The sequence below is a fragment of the Montipora foliosa genome, chromosome 13, assembly GCF_036669935.1.
Source record: "Montipora foliosa isolate CH-2021 chromosome 13, ASM3666993v2, whole genome shotgun sequence".
In the NCBI taxonomy this organism is placed as follows: Eukaryota; Metazoa; Cnidaria; class Anthozoa; order Scleractinia; family Acroporidae; genus Montipora; species Montipora foliosa.
In genome coordinates, this window is record NC_090881.1 from 30,743,155 (window position 1) to 30,758,154 (window position 15,000).

The 15,000-nt window shown below is 39.1% G+C and overlaps 1 protein-coding gene and 2 long non-coding RNA genes across 3 annotated transcripts in view; 2 read left to right on the forward strand and 1 right to left on the reverse strand.

The window, feature by feature from the left end:
- Window positions 1–46: 46 nt before the first annotated feature.
- Window positions 47–733, forward strand: LOC137981903 (uncharacterized). The gene has a single exon (XM_068828937.1). It carries the CDS (start codon window positions 47–49, stop codon window positions 731–733), a length of 687 nt encoding a protein of 228 aa, XP_068685038.1.
- Window positions 734–2,458: 1,725 nt separating this feature from the next.
- LOC137982822 (uncharacterized) lies at window positions 2,459–8,671 on the forward strand. Its single transcript, XR_011118830.1, has 2 exons — window positions 2,459–2,590; window positions 7,897–8,671. It is a non-coding gene; the product is annotated as an uncharacterized lncRNA (long non-coding RNA).
- A 5,283-nt stretch (window positions 8,672–13,954) lies between these two features.
- Window positions 13,955–15,000, reverse strand: part of LOC137983964 (uncharacterized) — an 11,477-nt gene continuing 10,431 nt past the window's right edge. The window contains exon 4 of the long non-coding RNA XR_011119065.1: window positions 13,955–14,074. This is a non-coding gene — a long non-coding RNA (uncharacterized lncRNA). The remainder of the gene's footprint in view (window positions 14,075–15,000) is intronic.

A 15,000-nucleotide genomic window follows, 5' to 3' on the forward strand; every position in this document is an offset into this window, starting at 1 on the left:
GACTTGCTTTTCATAAGCTTTCGAGCTCTCCTGAGCTCTTGGTCACATGACTGGTGTTGTTTGTGACGTCATCCTCGGAAGTAGGCGGGAAATTCAAAGGCTTCTGAAAGACCCTAAACAGCCCGCTGAGGAACAACAGCCTTCAAGTCAAGCCGCGACACTACCATCATCCGGCACCAGCAAGAAGAAATACCCGGTCGTCATGCCGTATATCCGTGTGTTCTCTGAAGAACTGAGAAGAATCCTGAAAGGCTACAACATCCCAGCCTACTTCAAACCATCTAATACCTTACGGCAACTACTAGTCAGGCCTAAGGACAAACTGGACAAACTCCAAGTCACGGGTCCAGTTTACCACATTCCATGTGAGGATTGTCCGGCATCTTACGTAGGAGAGACAGAACGGTCGTTCAGGGCCCGATTCATGGAGCACAGACGCCCCAGCTCCTCTACTTCCGAGGTGTCCAGGCACATACACACTACTGAACCGGGACATTCCATCGATATTGCTAACGCAGAGATTTTGGAGGTTGAACCGAAGTGGTTTGAAAGAGGTGTGAAGGAAGCCATCCACATTCGGACTCTATGCCCTTCACTCAACAAGGACGGAGGCCGCTACAACCTGTCCCCCATCTGGACCAACCTCAGGAACAGAGGGAGGGGGCCGCTCGGAAACCTTCGAATTTCCCGCCTACTTCCAAGGATGACGTCACCAACAACACCAGTCATGTGACCAAGAGCTCAGGAGAGCTCAAAAGCCTATGAAAAGTAAGTCCACAAAATATCCGGAGTATTCAAGTTTATGCTTCGCCTAATACCTTTTTTAACTTGTTTTCCTAATGGACACATTCAGGCTCGCATTTTCTTTTTTATGAAATAGGAGCAAGGGTCAGTTCTCCTAGGGTATCCTGGCTAGTCACAAGAGGATTCGTTTTTCAGATCAGCCTTGTGAAAGGCAAAAAAATCCATTACAAAATAAGTGACATTAATCAGCAAAAATAACGGTTGAAGAAGAAGGAAAGGACGGTCCCGAAGTATGCTCAACCTTGCTTCTTGGATCCATAGAGAGCCTCGGTTTTCATGTAGTTTCAAATGATAAAAAAAAAGATATAGTATTTAACAAATAGATTTCATGTGTTGCCGTGCGACTGTTCAGTAAAGGGAGCTTAATTAAGCACGCGACGTTTTAGAGCCACACACGGACGGCAACCGGAAGTTAGTTGCTTTCCATTTCAATTTGTCTTGACACTACCACACTTATACTGTTAAGTATCTTTGCACTGTTAGAGATGATTAGTTTAAAAATTTGTGGAGACCACTGTCCTGGCATGCGAAATGTTCACTTACCCTGATATATCACGGGTGACGTCAAAATGTTGTGAGCCACTAGGCCATAGCCGAGTGTTACTGATGTTCTTACCACACTTTCACGTCTTCTGTGATCTATTACATAACGACATACGGCAACATGGAATAAATAATTAAATTTTTTTATGATGACGTCAGCTGTGCGTCTGACCTCTAACAGATCCTGGGTGAGAGCCAATCAAAATGCGTGCATGATTGAGTTTATTATAATATAATTTTCAACATAGCCTATGTTTTCAACCTTAAGCCTGGCATATTTAATAGCTTTGCAGATCGCGTCTATCCTTATGGAGATTATTTGCATTAAGGACGGTGCCTACTAATTCAAAGGTATTTTTGCACGGTTTAATGACTATGCGGGAAAGGCAGATCTTAACAAGTGTTATTAAAATCCAAAAAGAAAATTGGGGGTAACCACGCATTTTTCAAAGATAATTAATCAACAATATTTGTAAAAAGCTTTAAAGTACAAAGCTATGTATGGCGTTCTTTTCCAAATTGAAGATTAATTACTTCTGAAAAATGCGTGGTTACTCCCAATTTTCTTTTTAGATACCAAGAGCACTTGCTAAGTTCTGCTTCCTTCGCATACTTTTAAACCGCGCAAAAATACCCCTTTATTAGTAAGCTCCACCAATAGGAAACCCCAATATCTTGAGATGCGCAGAAAGTGTGCGCAATAATTAACAATTACACCCGTAGCCCGCAAGGGCTACGGGTCAATAGTTCATGAGGCGAAGCCGAATGGGCCATTGACCCATGGCCCTTGAGGGCGAAGGGTCTAATTGTTTTAGTATCACCCAACTAGTCGGACAGAAAAGACAATAAAGTTAGCAAATGCAAGTTGAAAATATATTTATTTGGAAATAAAACGAAACAAAGCGTCACGCTTTTCGCTACTCGAGGACTATTACTAATAGTCCTCTAGTAGCGTTGCCAAACAAAATGCAGCATTTGCATTAGTCCACTAGTTGGATGATACTAACAATAACAATAGTTATCCAGTTCACTGAAGCATGATATGGTCCAAAGTGTACTGAACCAAAGCTCGCCCACCAATTTGGCGTAGAGGAGACTGGTGACCACGATACGCTTTTAACGCCTGCCTGAAAATGTAAAAAGTCTCAGGAAAAATATACTACTGCTTTTGGAATTGGTTTTTGCACTGTAATATTGCCTTTTCACATCCGAACTAATGGCTGATTTATGATTTATTGAAAAGGTAAGTGTATTTTTTTCTTTGTTACACGATTGAGGAAACTTGGATGCACTCTTGGGCCATGTATAGGAAAACGTAGAAACACGAGTCCATGTTTTGTGATTTATGAGCAATAGTGATGTTTTAAAAGTTTCAAAATTGAATGAGCCGTTGGTGAGTGTAATTTGAGAACTTTTAAAACATCACGAGTGACCATAAATCACGAAATGAACGAGCAAGCAAGAGCAATTATGCGAGCGAAATTAATAAGTAATCACATGATTTCAAGTGCAATTTGGAATAAGTAAGCATGAGTAAATTATTGCAAAGTCAAACAAAATTGAGCCAGTAAGGTTATTGTATACTAAACAAAATTACTCCATCAGTGTTTTTCCAATTTAGCAACTTCTGTATTTATTTCACTCAGTCTATAGCCTTTTTATGAATTCGTCATTGACCAATCAGAAAAGCGATATTCTGTTGAGTATATAATAAGTATAGGGTATAGCAGATGTCAGTGGCATCATCTGATGCTAATGATGTGCCTTGAAGCGTGGTTGGCACTGATCATTGTTAAGTACAAGGTCAGCATATGGGATTTAATGGCATTCAACCACAGCTTAGTGCTAACCATGCTTAGTGATTCACGTATGAGTGACAAAGAGAATGCTTGTAAACAGATATCTTTCCTATTTGTTTCCTTTTTCAAAATAGTTATAAATAACATAATCATATGGCCCGTACGGCCCGGCACGCACTTTCATTGTCAAACTATTGGGAAAATCCCCATATGAGGACCATATGCCTTAGTGCAAGCAGGGCTGGAAAAAGCTCTGCTAGGAACATGTACTGCTCCAGCAAATGCGATTTTTAGAGGATTTCATGGCTTTTAAACATCCAAGTTGTTTACAGCTAGAAAAGCAAATGCAAACAACATATTAGGTGAATTTTCTATGCAAATTGTTGTTACTTATTTTGTCCAAACTTCATCTTCTGAGTGCTCATCAATATTGTTAAGAGTCCATATGATAAAATGCTTATTGACTGAGTTTAGGTTGGGCTGGACATTGAAATATTTGGTCCTCGGTCATGGCTGCGCTCAGTCCATATGATAGTAAACATCAATTTTTGTTACAAGGAAACAAGGAAATTTCAAATTCTTATAAGAAAAAAATAACCTTTTCTGAGGATTGCATCTTAGAATTAAGAAACATCACATTGTAGAACAATTTTCCAGACTTGTCATCAACCTAAATCAGTTTTTTTAGAAGTAATGGTAAGTCGCCATAAATTGCTGGATGTAAAACTGTGACTTAAGGAGACAATATATTGACTTTACTGTTTGTAATACAGGTCCCTCTGTACTGGAGAGAATTTCTGCCAATTTATGACTTGCCCCTTACAATGTTCATCTGCTTAGGATTACAGTGTAGTTAACCCTAACAATGTCAATTCTCTAAATGTGGTTGAAACTCTTTCTGGGACTAGCAGGGTATCTATAAGATCTTTACAAACTGAGGTAAAGAATTTACATGTACTTAAAATAATAGCTTTTTGCAGGTTGTGTGTGTTTTTATTGTCTCTAATATTAGAGGCATCTACAATTTTCAAGAAGGATCTCAAGTTTCAGCAAATCAGTTTCTCTAACGTCATCGTACCTGAGCAATTTCTCTCCTTGTTTTTCTGAGCCTTATACTCTATCTGAAAGCTTACAGTATCAGGTGATTCTTTAGCAGCTTAAATCTGTTATTCAGTTCTTTCCTGACATCTTGGGTAACCCTAGCAAGACAGGTTTGTTTTGTTTTTTTTTCACATCACGAAGTGGGGCAGGGGCAGTTATGATGTTTTCTACATCTGTTGCCAAATCCAGGTGAAATCATCAAAGACCTTGTTTGAGTTGCAGCATGTCTCTTTGATTGTGAGCGAAACCTGGTTTTGATTTTTGTTAAGAGCAAAAACAAATTTGTGATTTGCTAAATAACTACGTCAATGATACCAGATGAATTAACTTTGCCGTGAATATTAAATCCAATAGATATCTACAATCTTGGACAAAATTGTTGAGAAAACTCTGCTTTTGGACTAAACTCCGATCACGAGTATGAAAAATAAGCTCCCTTTTTGCCCCCACCCCCACTGATCAACGTTGCTAGACGAAACAAAGCATGTCGAACCTGGGCTTATCAACATTGGTTGTAGGGGGGAGGGGGATTGCTAATAATGTGCGATATTGAGGACGTAGTGCGCAAAATAACCGCTGTTTTTAATATTCTCAACCCTTTTTGTCCAAGATTGTCTGGGGCTCATTTTGCCCAAGAACACAAAAAGCGTGTATATATGAGTTCTGTAAGTACAAAAAAGAAAATATATCAGTCGCAGGCATGTCGTCATGGTATTCGATTGACAATTAGAGTTAATTAACCCTAATAAAGAAAAACAATGTTACGTCATCATTGAAGTTCATTATCAAAACAACTGGAAATGGTACATAAAAGGCATGTTGACGACGCTTTAGGAGCGTATATTTTATTACAGGTGCAAGATCATAACGACAAAGCTAAAGATGTTCCTGAGGAAGTAGGAGTTTCATTAGCACTAATCGTTAGGAACAAGAAAGGTGCCCAAGGCCTTAAAAGGGAAGTTGTCACGCTGTTCGTTGGTAAAAGCCACAAGAAAGGTGTGATCAGATGTGACCCATACGATAAACTAGATGGTCCCTTTTTTGAAAAATATGTCAGTGAACAGTTCCCTAAACTTTTTGGGAAAGCAAACAAGAATGTGGTATAACAGCAGCAAAATAGTAATAGAGCAGATTACTTCCGGTTGCAAGAAACCCACTTTCTGTTTGTAAACCGTGCGTCTTCGAATACGAATTGTCACGAATTTTAAGTATAACTACAAGGCATTATATTTATTTCCCCTACTGTTTTCTCAAGGCGTTGCTAATGAGTATAAACTATGCGCAAAATCAATGAGATTTCTACATTTCTTACAAAAAGTGACGCATGTCAACGGTTAACACACCGGCTGGCTAAAAACAGACTGGTCATGAAAAATATTTCAAATCTGTTCCAATCACGTTAACCGACCAAAATTTCTCATTCCTTCGCCGTAAATCTATGTCAGTTAAAGAACACACAAAATTAACCGTTGTTAACAGTGCAATTTCCTTATTGTGTGTAATCTTACATAAATATATCAGCGATAATTTCATAGCTGTATATACATATTGATCAGTGTAAACCAATGTGGGCAAAAACAGCTAGGGCAAGGCCGACTGGTTTTGATATAACTCCTTCATATTGTCCTCGTTATAGGACTCAGTAGGTCTCTTACTTCTTAATCGTACTAATGTATGAATTCCACGATGTAAAAGAACAGCAATTCGCAGTGCAGTAAAGTAAAGTAAACAGAACCCTATCTTATGTAAACAATTTACGTACATGGCTAATACTGCACTGCTGTAACAATGTTTGTTTCACGCAATATTATTGTATGACAAGTAACCCTCGACAACTTACTTTGTATCAGCTATGAGAAGACAAGTTTTACATACTATAAACATATGAGAGTGTTCACACTCTCATATAGACAGATATTTGATAGTTTATACCAAATACAATCTTGGACAAAATTGTTGAGAAAACTCTGCTTTTGGACTAAACTCCGATCACGAGTATGAAAAATAAGCTCTCTTTTTGCCCCCACCAGGGGAGGGGGATCGCTAATAATGTGCGATATTGAGGATGTAGTGCGCAAAATAACCCCTGTTTTTAATTTTCTCAACCCTTTTTGTCCAAGATTGTAGGTTATGTAGCAGTTTGTTGCTGTTGGAATTTCTCCTTAATTAGTTAAACTTTGAATAAAAGCAAGATCTCATGCAAAAGTTCCTTAACATCCAATCTTTTTTAACATCAATGTTTGTATGGCGCACGTAACTTGCTGGCCGGAAGGAACGCTAAAGAAACTCGATACGAGAACAACTCTACTTCTCACTCGAAATTTAACTTTAACTGTTTCGATTCACCCGAAAAAACCGCCACCCGAAACTTATGCAAATCCTAGCTTAAAAACGAAAAAGGTGGCGAAAACTATTTTCATACCAATCGAGGTTTTGGAAAGCGTGCATATGGAAAAATGGTTGAAGTTAATGCTTACAAAGGAAAACTAGGATTGTGCTATTGATGGAACCAAAAAACCTAGGCGCTAAGAAAGGTGATGGTGAAGAAACTTAACATGTAAAACGAACAAGAACATCTAAACTAAACGAAAGTCTTTTGTTCAGTTGCTTTAGGCATGTAATGCAAAATAAGGTGAAGGGAAGTTATTCGTCTGATTAGGAAATAACAATAAAATATTGTGTAAATTCAATGGTAGACAACATTGACTGACTGGTACAAGGATATTACCGGTATATAGCGGTATAAGGGCAGACAAGGTTACAAAGCTCCTGAAGAAATTGCTACACAGACTTTTGAGAAATTGTCAAGAGCAAAAATTCTGCCATCCAGCGCTAGATGGTTATCTGCGGCTTCTCTGATCTTTGACCTGGTATTAGAATTCCTGGTTTTTTTATGCGCTTTTGCACTGAATTGCCTCTTTTCAGCGCTGTGTTACATGAAAACTACATTTCTCTAATCCAATCAGAATGGAGAAAATTCTTAAAGTGTAATTTTTTTTATTACTGTGGAAAAATAGTGGTCTGTTGTCATTTCTCTCCTCACGTTCTTCTTCTATTTTTTTTTTTTTTACTGTCTTTACCATTTTCGTTGTGGGTGGATTTGTCTGCTAATAGTACCAGTCCTTGAACGTAAAGGAGAAGGGAGGAGTCTGCAGCTAGGATTTGTACTTTGTTCGTCATGCGTTAGAATATACTCGTAGCAGCACACTATTTTCAAGTGTAGAGGGAAGTCGATAACTACTATGTACCATTTGGACTTGTTTCGGCACAGAGGCTGAAGTGTTACTCAGATGTGGCTCAGATAAAACACCAAGGAATGGGCAAAAATGAAAAAGAGGGCAATTTAAATTTCAGTCTAGCGGGTCTGATCGTTGTACTTTAATATACAGTTTTTAAAACAAATGATCAAAACACGGTTTTGGTACTCTGAAGTAGTGCCTCAAAAAGTACTTTCTGAATTATGATGCATTGACAACATGTTGAGGTATTAGACGGTCGGTATGTAATTTAAATGCGCTGTAACTAAGAACGCTTTACTGCTTAACGAATTTCTTTCTGCCTCCTACAATTCCAAGGCCTTTTAAAATTGTACTTTCATTACTTTTAATGCATGGACTACATTTAAGCTAATTGATTGTTTGCTTTTCAGACTGCAAAAAAGAGTATGGTTAAGCTCCGTGCTACCGGCACTCAGTCTGAAGGTGACGGCTAGTAAGGACGGAAGTTGGAAGCAGAGTGTACCATGTTTCTTGTGTGCCATGTTTCTTGAGGGCTGTAAACGTAATGACTTTATGGCCAGGGAATAGCTTCAAGACAACAAAGGACAATGCAGAGGAACAAGGCTACTCCGTACCATTCTGTAGGCTTATTGAAAAGTTACGTTAGCGACCTCGCGTGTTAGTGATCAACAACAGGCTTTGCTGGCCTTTTTCTTGGATTCAGAGAGAAAATCCCTCTTTTCACTCTTTCCTCAGTATTGCACGAATACCCTGGGCCAACGGTTTTTTTGAGACAAGACAAGAAAATGAACGAATATTTGTTCCTTATGAGGCTGCGTTCTGAACAAAATACTTCTGGTGGGCCGCGAAGTTTCACTTGATAAATTTTCTTATTCAAATAAAATTAGGATTAACGATTCAAACTTCGACTAATTTCAATAAGAAAGAGCTGTTGTTTGCGAAGATTGAATTAAATGTATTAGTTTTACCAGTGTTATATGAAAATAAAAGAGTTCAATTACAAATGTTGCTGTATGCTTTTCTTTGTGTCTCTGTTTGATGAATAAAAAAAGGTTTTCTCATTCAAATAAATTAGGAATAAACTCACTATTTTCAATAAGATGGAGCCGTTGTGCGTAGACTGAATAAAATGTAATTGTTTTACCAGTGTTAGACTACATGAAAATAAAATGGTTGAATTACAAATGATGCTGTTTGCTTTTCCTTCCCTTTCTCAAAGCGCTCAACTTCACTCTGGCTATCAATCAAAGGTCCGTTGAAATCTAAAAGGTCTGTCGTAGGAAATTAGATAGGCAAAAAACGAGTTCCAATCATCGTTGTTCTGAAGGAACACGAGGAGTGTTCTTCCTTTACTAGAAGTCAAATCCAATGTAACTTAGAACCCATTTTTCTCACTGGCTTAAATTATGGGAACGAACAGAACGTTTATTTGTAGGAGATGCGTTTAAACACGTACTGAAAACGAGGCCGAAAGCCTCATCCCGAAAACGAGGCCGAAAGCCTCATCCCGAAAACGAGGCTACAGGTAATTTGTACCAGCCATCATTACTTTCATTTCATTTATTTATTATATTCCTTTCTTTAATTTTATAGCGAAAATTTGTAACTAATAGTTGGAAATCGCTAGCGATTTTCTGCGGCTTCAATTGCCTTTTTTTTTTCCGTTTAAAATGGGACCTGGAAATAACTTACTGTTTAAATACTCGAATTTTACATGAACTCTTATCGCTGACTTGATGGCACAGTTGGTAGTGCATCAGTCTCCGGCGCACGAGGTCCGTGGTTCGAATCCCCGCCGCGACAACTCTGGGCCTTTACAAGGAGGTAAGTGTTAGTAGGAAGATAGATATAGAGGAAGATTACGTAAATAAAGTAAGCGGCTACAGGTCAGGGAAAACAGAGGGGATCAGACTACAGAAAGGGGAGTTAAGGGAAAGGAAGGGGGGATGGGGACACACCTGGGAGGTAGGAAAGGGAAGGGATGTGCGAGTGGAAAGAGAGAAGAGGGAAGAAAGCAAGGGAAGGGAAGGGAAAGGGGAAGAAAAATTTTTTCTTTTTTTTGCCATTTCCCGCCAAAAAAATAAAAATATTGCGGCAGGCAGCAAGTTCGACCAATCAAATAGCAGGATTCCGGTCACGTGACCAAATCTGACCAATCAGAGAACGATAATTTCACATTCTAATTTTTCAAGGGGTTTATCTATAAAATGAGAAATTATCGTTCTCTGATTGGTCGATTTGGTCACGTGACCGGAATCCTGCTATTTGATTGGTCGAACTTGTTGCCTGCCGAATTTTACACAAGTCTGAAAATGTTCCATCATCTTTAAGTGCTCACATAAGTAAACAAACTTCCTGCTCTCTCGGTTCAGCAAATTCGACCAATCAAATCGCAGGATTCCGATCACGTGACCGAATTTAACCAATCAGAGAACGACATTTAACATTTTAATCTCTTAAGTGTGTATCGATAAAATGTAAATTTCTCGCTTTCTGATCGGCCAAGTTTAGGTCACGTGATCGGAATCCTACGATTTGATTGGTCGAACTTGCTACCTGCCGAATCTGGTCCGGAAATGTTCCATCATAGGTAAACATACTACCTGCTCTTTAAGTGGTTCCTTTTGGACACTTGATCAAAATCACATTGGTTGAACTTTCTCCCGCATTGGCTATTCTGGAAAGGCAGAGAACAATTAAAATGGTCAGAAGTTCCCTTCGTTTAATAAATCATGTCTAATTTTGCGAAATTAAACCGATCTGAAGGGGTGAAATACTTTGAATCTCACCATTAAGTTTGATAAAAAGTTAGAATATCGACGAGCAAAGACAGACCGTAAACAATGTCTTAAATATTCAAATAATAGAGTAACAAAATCGTCCTATTGTCGCGAGTGAGCGAAAACAATAGCCTCTAATTACAGATGGTTTTCACCTGACGTCAAAGCAGCCATGTTGGTGTACAGAACAATAGAGAAAAAAGTCTTTTGGGAATTTGACTCTTTTATAATGCAAAACATGAGCCATGATTTGCTATTGTTTTGTGCACCAACATGGCCGTCTCGTCACGTGATTGAAAACCATCTATTGTTTGTAGGAGAGTTTGTTTGAAGTCATCTGCGGCACATACATCTACAGGTATTGCACATTAATCACTATTGAGCAAAGATTAAAAGTACACCTCGAATAGGTTTGTTTTGATTTTAGTATTCAAATTTTCAAATTTTCGAACTTCCGAGCAAAAGATGTTATTGTTTCAACCTATGGTTGGCACATCAAGAACAATGGTTGACAGTATAATTGTTTTCGCAAAACAAAAGACCATTCCTGTTGCAGAACAATAAACCATGTCTGTCGTCGCCTTGTCGGATAATCAAAACAAAAATCATAAATCACAGCCGCTATGATGGCCGATAAACCACCCTCATTACCACGTAAAGCGTCGCTGTTATTTAACCAAACGAGCAGCAGCTTAACGAGCTGCAGCATTCTTCGCGTGGAAACTTTGGAATTCCATATATTTTCAGATCGTTTCAAATTTGTGCAGGATAATCTCTCTTAAACATGTTCCCCAAAACGCACCTTAAAGACGTGGAATAAAGGATAAGATGTCCAATCACTGACCCTATTACACAGTGGTCATCTTGATATTCCTACATAAAGCAAAGGGCATCAAAGGTGGCCATAGTGGCAAGGCTAACAGTTCTGTATGAGCACTACTGAAGACAAAAGAATATTAATTTGATTGCATTATGAAAGAAGACTGTTCCAAGTCTGTTCCAAGTCACAAAGGACGCAGCAATGATGCTGGGCCAAACAACAATAACGAGAATGAAGTCACGGCGGCCATTATGGTAAAAAACGGCCACATTGGTGAGCCCACTGGGACTTCATAAACACAATAGCATATGCTGTGACAAACAACTCATGATTAAAGCGTTCCTGATACGAAATCAAATTTAACTACTGTCTACGTAAAAACGTTTTCATAACATAAATAGTCGTTTTAAACTACATTCCTTACCAGGAAAAAAGAAGATGAATCCATGATTATTTCAGACCAGACGAGCTTTAGTCCAATAAACGCCACCTGCAATGTTCCTGAAAAAATAAATTCGGCGTTGTCAGTATATCATATTGAACGATGCATTGTTTGTTAGAACATGAAACGATATCACTTTTTCCAATACATCGCGGCACTGCGGCTTTTAACCAACAAGTCCTCGGCATTTTCATCCGGAACAACATTTTTTAACTAAACGCTTTAAAAGGAGAAAGCTTCACATTTTCTCTCGTATTTGCTAAATTTATCAAACGTGACTTTGCAAAGCGAGATTACATTTTCTCGTTTATTCTTTATTAAAAAGGCGTCGGCGTATAGGGTAAACATAAAGACATTTTTTGTTCAGATTTAAGTCTGTTCGAATGAGGGGCAGCAAATGCTTGGGAGTGAATTTTTTACGGGAAAATACTCAACCATTAAAGCTTCATTCAGGAAACAAACGCCCCAATTCAAAAATGCAGCACTAATTCCCGCAATATTGACATGAAACTCTGTTCAAAACAGCTTTGGAAATTTATTTTCCTGGATAACATTGTTTAATTCGAAGTGGTTATACTTCCCTTTCATTTAACTCTTTCTCTCTCTCCGGGAGTTTCGCTATGCGAAGTTATGCTACAAAAACGACAGATTGAGCAAAAAACTCCACCTTCAGGCACTCTACCGTAGCGTCTTACAACACAACAAACACATTACAGACAAAAAACACTCTACACTGCAACAGGAATTATCGCCTTTTAACCCAACCCCTCAACAGGCTACAGGTATTACCACCTCACCGCCTATTAACCAAACATCCCTACAGGCATTGCCACCTTTTAACCCTACCCCTCCACAGGCTACAGGTATTACCACCTTACCGCCTGTTAACACTCCTCCCCCACAGGCATTACCGCCTTCTCACCCTACCCCCCAACAGGCTACAGGCATTACCGCCTTGCAACCTGTCTTAACCTATGTTTGGCTCGGTTATTATATAGCATCAAAGATCACTGCCGCGCACTTGTGGTATGAAAATCACCAGTACCAGTAAGCGGTATTTTACCTTAACGCATGCGCAGTAAGGTTTGGCGTTCACTTTGCTCACAAAATCTATTAATCCGTGTATTACCTACATTAACTTTATTAATCCTCCAATTTAAGTGTAGCTTACAAACGTAATGCCTTGTGTTAATGCGCTGACAGTTCGAAACTTCTGAGCTAGTTAACCACAAGCACATCAGCTTATTTGATTAGTTACGAACTCTTAAAACATAAACAAAACTTGCGTCCACAAAACAGCCAATCAGTAGAAAGCCCATCAGTTTTGAGAGCAAAATTCTCCAGTTGAGGATGAGGAATGCGAAGGATGCCACAACAGATCCACAAGTCGCCCAATCCAAACCTCGGAATCAGATCACCGATACACCATATCCAGGCCCTTCTCAGTCTATAGGTGCCAAATAAGCGACAAAAAAGGAAAGAAGTCAAGATTGACCGAGCGTCTTAAATTTAAAAGAACTGAGGAAAAAGTTCTTTTTAATTCATACCTGCAAATTGTTATATTGAACCTTCATAAAAATTGTTATATCTGAGACATCACCAAATATATGGATCCAAGAACACAATAACCAAAATGTGTATTCCAAATCTTCCAAAACAAGACAGTTATTCTGATAAAGCTGCGTAACTTGATGATATGAATAGAATTTGAATCTCCCTCATCTTCCCCTATCGTCGTTATCTTATCTATATTTTATTATGTATTACCGCCTTTTTACCCAACCCCTCAACAGGCTACAGGTATTACTACCTCGCGGCCTCTTAACCTTACACCCCTACAGGCATTACAACCTTTTAACCCTACCCCTCCACAGGCTACAGGTATTACCACCTCGCCGCCTATTAACCTAACATCCCTACAGGCATTGCCACCTTTTAACCCTACCCCTCCACAGGCTACAGGTATTACCACCTTACCGCCTGTTAACACTACTCCCACACAGGCATTACCGCCTTTTCACCCTACCCCCCAACAGGCTACAGGCATTACCGCCTTGTAACCCGTCTTAACCTATGTTTGGCTCGGTTATTATATAGCATCAAAGATTACTGCCGCGCACTTGTGGTATGAAAACCACCAGTACCAGTAAGCGGTATTTTACCTTAACGCGTGCGCAGTACGATTTGGCGTTCACTTTGCTCACAAAATCTATTAATCCGTGTATTACCTACATTAACTTTATTAATCCTCCAATTTAAGTGTAGCTTACAAACGTAATGCCTTGTGTTAATGCGCTGACAGTTCGAAACTTCTGAGCTAGTTAACCACAAGCGCGTCAGCTTATTTGATTACTTACGAACTCTTAAAACATAAACAAAACTTACGTCCACAAAACAGCCAATAAGTAGAAAGCCCATCAGTTTTGAGAGCAAAATTCTCCAGTTGAGGATGAGGAATGCGAAGAATGCCATAACAGATCCACAAGTCGCCCAATCCAAATCTCGGAGTCAGATCACCGATGCACCATATCCAGGCCCTTCTCAGTCTATAGGTGCCAAATAAGCGACAAAAAAGGAAAGAAGTCAAGATTGACCGAGCGTCTTAAATTTAAAAAAAAAACTGAGGAAAAAGTACTTCTTAATTCATAACTGCAAATTGTTAGATTGAACCTTCATAAAAATTCTTAGATCTGACACTTCACCGAATATATAGATCCAAGAACACAATAACCAAGACAGTTATTCTGATAAAGCTACGTTAATTGATGATATGAATAGAATCTGAATCTCCCTCATCTTCCCCTACAGGGTTGTATATAAGAGCCGGCAGCCGGCGAAGTTCGCCGGCTTCTCTGTCAGGTTTCGCCGGCTACTTTCATTGTTTGAAGAGTCAAGACATGTAGAGGAGATGATGTTTATGAGGTCTAGACTACTTGGGCTCAATACAAATAAAAATTTGCGGTGGCTATTTTTTCTGAAAACACATAAAAGACTTCTGACTCAAGGGCAGTTTAAAAACGTTATGCTTGAGACTTTCGTTTTGAAAAAATCTTGCTGCGGTGGCGGGAAAGTAGGAACAATATGATTTGTTGTCCGCCATATGGATTTCGATATCTTTAAACAGCCACCGATTGTATCTTACAGGAAGGAAAAATCACTCAAGGACGTTTTAGTCCGCGCAAAACTTCCTTTAATCACGCCGCAATCATAAAAAAACTTGTAAACAAAGAAGAACTTTTAAAAGGTTTGTTCTCAAACCAGAAGGAAATTTACATATGATGTTCTGCTAGCAACACGCTCAGCCTGCGTTCACGCATCTCTTACCACAACTCAACTGAGGAACAAAACTAGCCCCTGATCATTCACTAACCGCTCCTTCGTTTTCACTTCGAACCTTTCAGTTGATCACTTATAGCGAACGTAGAAGCTGAGGACTCGTAGACTTTATTTAAACACTTGAACGTAACGCTCC